Source organism: Fukomys damarensis, unplaced genomic scaffold, assembly GCF_012274545.1.
Source record: "Fukomys damarensis isolate Sample0158 unplaced genomic scaffold, DMR_v1.0_HiC HiC_scaffold_29, whole genome shotgun sequence".
NCBI classification, from domain to species: domain Eukaryota; kingdom Metazoa; phylum Chordata; class Mammalia; order Rodentia; family Bathyergidae; genus Fukomys; species Fukomys damarensis.
Genome location: NW_022900941.1, coordinates 9,494,784 through 9,500,690, shown reverse-complemented (window position 1 = coordinate 9,500,690; position 5,907 = coordinate 9,494,784). Strand labels below are relative to the sequence as shown.

General features: G+C 39.2%; 1 protein-coding gene across 5 annotated transcripts in view; it reads left to right on the top strand.

Annotated features, from left to right (window-relative positions):
• Cfap221 (cilia and flagella associated protein 221) overlaps positions 1-5,907 on the top strand; it is a 100,905-nt gene that overhangs the window by 29,860 nt on the left and 65,138 nt on the right. For all 5 annotated transcript variants that reach the window (XR_002025621.2, XM_010632308.3, XM_010632309.3 and 2 more), the window contains exon 7: positions 2,826-2,929. Coding sequence is in view for 4 of the 5 variants with exons in the window: in XM_010632308.3 (XP_010630610.1) it covers positions 2,826-2,929 (104 nt within the window). In the remaining variant the exon portion in view is untranslated. The remainder of the gene's footprint in view (positions 1-2,825; positions 2,930-5,907) is intronic.

Here is a 5,907-nt window from a genome sequence, read left to right as displayed (position 1 = left end):
TATATTGGTAAAGTTAATTAACAATTAAATTTTTATACCCATGTTTTTATTGTTTTAAATAAGTTAAAACTAAACTCGTTATAGAATATAGAAGATGGATGGGGTAAGGAGTCTTCAGTTGGGAGGTAAGAAATGCTATGCTGTGTTTAAAGGAGGCCAGACACACTGGATGCATTCAGATTCTGTTGTGAACTGTAGAGCTAGTAATATATGTTTTTAAAAATTAAGGGTAACAATTAAAATAATAGAAAAATAATCTATAGCTGCCAGATCACAGAAGAGGAAAGAAAGAAGAAATATAAAAGCAAATAGCAAAAAGCAAAAGGAAAAACTGAAGCAAAAATATATATATATATCATTAGTCATAACAGATGAAAACAGATTAAACTCACCCATGAAAAAGAAAGACTGTCAAATTGTCTTTTAAAAATCTTCTTTCTAGATATACACCTAAATAAAATTTTCAGAAAGTTTGAAATTAAAGAAATGGAAGATAGATAAGTAGATAGATATCAGGCTAAAAAGAAAACTAATTTATGGTTGGGAATAGAAGGAAATTTCCTTAATCTGATAAAGGCTGCCTATCAGAAACTTTCCAGAAGCATTGTTGTTAGTGTTAAAACACTAAAGTATTTCCAATGCAGTACAATAAGATTCCCTCTATTGCCACTTCCATTCAGTATGGTACATATCACACTGTAAGTTATCAATACAGTGATCAGGGAAGGAAATGAATTATGTGAATTGGAAAGAGTCCCATGGTTTTTACATGTCATATAATGTTCTACATAGAAAAATCTAAGACAATCTATAGATATATTTTCACGACCCATAGGAGACTTCAGCATGCTTTTAGATCAACATAAAGATATAGGCAACATTACAACACAGTAGTAAAGATGAATTATAAAAGGGGAAGAAACCCACTTCCAATAATAATAGAAGCTAAAAGATACCTGTGCTTTGGTCTAAATGTTGGTGTCCTCCAAAATTCAAGTGTTGTAATCTAATCCTAAGGTGTGTGCCTTAAAAGTGTACCCTTGGGGGGTGATTAGGCCATGACAGCAGACTAGGGGAGCATGAATGAGGTTGATGTCCTTACAAAAGAGGCCTGGAAGTGCTTTCTGGCTCCCTCCCCACATGAGGACTCTGAGAAGATGGCCATCTAGGAACCAGGAAGCACCATGAGCCTGCTAACACTTCGATCTTGGACATATACCAGCCTCTAGAACTAAAAAAAGTAAATTTATCTTGTTTATAAGCCACTCAGTCTATGGTTTTCTGTTGTAGCAGCCCAACAAACCAAGACACCTGGGAGGTAAAATCTAATCAAAATGTACAAGTCCACTATGGAGAAACTTAAATATATTGACTGAAAGGCATAACATTAAATCTGACTAAATTAGAGGCAAGCGATGTTTGTAAGTTTGGAACAGATCTAGTTCTTTCCAAAATAAAGATTGATAAGGCTGACTACTTTAAAATTAAAAACTTCTGTTCAACCAGACATCATAAATAAATCAAAAGATGCATTATGGGATGGAAAAGACATTTGCAATACAATATATACAAAAACGAATATGAGAATTTACAAATGAGTAAATGATCCCAAAAACCCAATAGAAGAATGAACACAGGATATGCACAGGCAATTCTTAGAGGAGGTAATCTAAATGGATGCTCAGTCACAGAAGCTCCACTTCAAAGAAGAGAGGATTATAATAACATGAGATGCCATGTCACCTCCATCAGTTTGACAGAAATGAAAATTCTAGATGTTCTAAAGCAGGAGAAACTCTGGAGTGCTGCTAGTGGAAGGATAAGCCTGTGGAGATCAGCCAGATGGCAGGGGCACTGTGATGGGCTGTGATGAGCCCCGAGGGCTCAGGAGTTGTGCAGTAGAGAAGGGATTCCTAGAGTTTAAGATGAAGAAGTTGGCTGATGGCCTCTAGAAATGGGCCAAGGTGCAAAGGCAGGGATGCAGGGAGTAGCTTGTGAACTCCCCCCAGGGCCGTGTAGGAGCCAAGAAGCTAGAGCTCTGCCTCCCCAGACCTCACTCATCCCACAACCTCCAGCTGACCCGGGCACTCCCTAGTGGAAGAAGGCACCTTATGAGAAACACAGGGCCATCTGAGAAATGCCACCTCTGCCACAGCTCCTCTGCAGCTACACGCAACAGCTGCAAGCTTGCTTGGAATTCAGCTTTGTCTTGGGGCATAGAGCATTTCTGCATACACAGACCCTCTCTCTGTTCACTAATAACTGCTGGACTTCTAACTGAATGGTCTCTAGCATATTTCAACCCAACATAACCTGAAGCACCATTTCTTCAACACTGGTTCCAGGCTGTGAAGGCTGAGGGCTCTCCAAGCTTTCCATTGGACCCATCTATTTAATGTTTCTTAAGTTCCTGAGGTCCCTGGTGTAGTAGGATTGCTTCTTCCCCATGCTCTCAGGCTGCAAGATCAACCCAACATCACTCAAGAGGCAGCAAGACCAATGGTGTTGGGGTAGGGATGCCAAGAACAGTGAACCTGGGTCACGTCAGGTTCTGCCACTAACCAACCATACCACCTTGTGCAGAACACTTATTCTCTCTTGTGACTCAGTTTCCTCTTCATTAAGTGAGGATAATCATTACATACCTCATGGAATCATAGCAATTAATATATGAGAAATACACAGCTCTGGCACACGAGAAGTGCGGGATTGACCTTGGATGTCATCATTGTCATTTATTATACAAATTGAATCTCTGTTGCTTGCTACCAGAAGAGTTCGTTGTGAAGAAAAATAATATACCTCATTTTCTGTTTGTCTTGCAGCAAGACATATGTTATTCCTTTGCAGTGCAGCTGCCCCGTGGATTTCGAGTTCCAGGTCACTTTGATCCAGTCTCACCAAGCCTTTGTTATTGAGCCAACATCAGGTACAGGGAGACAAAGTTTCTATTTCCAATTTCCTTGTAGTTCCCAGACCAGAGGCTATACTTGGAAAGTAGGTCTGAAGTTCAAAAAGCACAGAATAAACCATGTTTGAATGTATTACATTTTTTCAAATGTGCCGTGACAGTGACAAATTTTATATAATTTTACATAATGTAAATTGGAATTACACACAGGAACAAGGGCACTTTTGAATAATTTGTATTATACAGATGATTAATAATAATGTCTAGGTATGTGTCTCCAAAGGCCAAAACTTGAAATTAGAAATTAATCCAATCTAATTCTAATTTTGGTTCTTGGTAATCATTGGTTTTGGATTCACTTTTTAATTCAATTTCAAATAGAATGGCAATGTGGTTTCTTCACAAGCCTTCAGAGTCTCAGTGACGGGTCTAATGAATTTTTCTGTCTCGGTGAACACTCTGTCTTTGCGTGCCCCAAATGCCATAATTCCCTCTACTTTGAAAATGAGATCCCTTACATTTGCAAGTGAAATTGAACACCTGAAGTGATTTCTACTTTGCATTTTTTTTGTCTCTTGATATTTAGGTTTGGTATTTAAATATCTGTCCGCAGTGGTCTGCTGTGAATGCTAAAATAAGTCTAGGTAGTCATTTGTATACAACTTTTTCATAATGTGCAAGTGAATATTTTGACCAATAAATGAGTTTTCAAAGCAGAAACTTTTAATGAATTCTAAATTTTGAAATGTGTGTAGGTTATTTTCTATAGAACTAGAAAACATTCTGAGATTTAAAAAATATGAGGTAACTATAGTTTACATTGCATTACTTCTCGGCCTTTTGGCTAAGATCAAGTGTATCATTTATATTGCATAAAATGAGACTTGATACTCTTTCCAGAGAGAACAAGTTTATTAGATTCAGCTCTCTGAGCCTTTAAGAGAAGGGAAAATAAGTGGTTTCTAAAGTCATACTAAATAAGATAATATTTTAGCGATATATGTATAGCTTATATTCTCAAAATAATCCCTTTGTTTGAATATGTTACATGTAGAGGTTGTTATATGCTAGGCACTATTCTAAGAGAGATGTACAGTCTGTTACTCTATACCAGTACCATGTCTGGTCAGGTACTGTTATTTCCATTCTCTAGACCCAAGTATGAGGCACCAAGGGTTAAATACCTCCAGTGCCACTCAGTAGTGAGAGGTGGAGACAAGATTTAAACCCATGCAATCTGGCTCCAAAGTCTATATGCTGCTTCTTAAAGTGCAAGTTGAGTTTTCATCTTAAGTCTTAAGAGGTTATAAAAATTTTCCCTATAAGGTATGTTGGCAAAAGGAACCAGCTTCTTGATCTTGGTTTAGAGGACTTAGAGAAGTGGTGATCTTAGCAAGAAAGAAGAAATCCTGCTGTCCACCCTGGGCCTCCAGTGTCACTGGAGCTCTGGGATTGTCTCTGAGAAGCACACTGAGGTGCTGATGAAGAACATCAAAGTCCTACCAAAATGCTTGTTCAGCATTGTTGATGACTGGTAGAACAGGGCGGAAAGGAAGCCAAACACCAGAGAAGAGGCTAGACCAGGTCATTGTCCCCAGATGTTGATTACTTGAGAAAACTATGAAGCCCAGGGACTTGTTCCTGGTAATTTGGGTTTAGTGAGTCTGGGAAGGGCCTGTTTTTCTATACTTTTAATAAGCACCTACCTGCGATTGTGATAGCGACATTCTTAGAGTGGTGTTTGAGAATCATTGAATTGGCTTGATCTGCAGGTGCTGCCCCACCTGATGGGCTATAACTCTAAGTTCAAGATACAGAAGGAAACACTTAGATTTCTGAGCAATTGTGGTGGAAGGTGGTTTGTAGACAGGCCATTCTACAGTGTACAGGTACAATGAGGTGGGTATGGCCAAGAGTCAAGGCAATCATGGTGTTGGGATAAAATAATGTGGGTCTCTAGAGCCTAGATGGATCTGGTGTCAGGAAAAGGGAAGAAAGCTGGAGATCTGATTGCCTAGCCATACTTCTCTAAATATTTATGTCCTAAAACCAGGAATATTAAATTACCATAGGAGTTTTGAGATATAATCTATCCAAAACCCAGCAACTACATACATAAAAGCAATCATGTTTGAACAGAGCTCACTGATCACTGTGTGTGAAACACAAAAGACCTTCATTCAGGTCTTTCCCTAAATGCTCAGATTATAAAATGCATAGCTACATAATTCAGACAGATGTGTGATCCTTGAACTATTTTATTTGACTCATCTCCTCTGCTTTTGTGGCTGTTCCCGTGCTTTTTTTTTTTTTTTTTTTTTTTTTTTTGTATTTTAAATTCCTCCTTTGAATGAAATTAAATTGCCTATATCAGGTTGAAGTCAAGAGAGAGGGAAGCATAGGGACATAGATTCTTTTACATCACCTAGGTATTGATGCAGGGAGTAGAGATGAGGTTACCCAGGAGGTGAGTGTGGCTAAAGAGGAGAGATGGGCTGTGGAGCTGCCCCTGAGCCGTTGAGCACTCAGAGGACAGCATGAAGAAGTGGACCCAGGGAGAGAGATCATGAAGGAAAATCAGGAGAATTGGCAAAAGAAATGAAAGAATGAATCCAAGCCAGGCCTCTTGAGTTTTGGAAATCCTTCTTCCACCTTTGTAAATCACTTGCACTGTGTGGATGGTGTTGCTAACTTGGCTTTACTAACTGTTCTCAGACTGGGCCATTCAGCCTCCCAGACTTTATGTGACTGAGTACGTGCATCTGTTGGTCCACTGGGTATCTCAGGAATTATCTTGCTTTGGCTTCCCACTTTCTGAGTGTATCCACGCATCATTGACTGTTACTCTTTCGAAACTGCAGAATTTAGTGATGGCTTGTCCTCACTTGCAATACAAAGGCACTAGCTGCATGGAAAGTGAACACAGCTCAGGCTGCCGTGTCCCCCAGGAGGGCTTTGAGCTCACTGACTTTCCTGATATTGCAGGCATCTGTCCC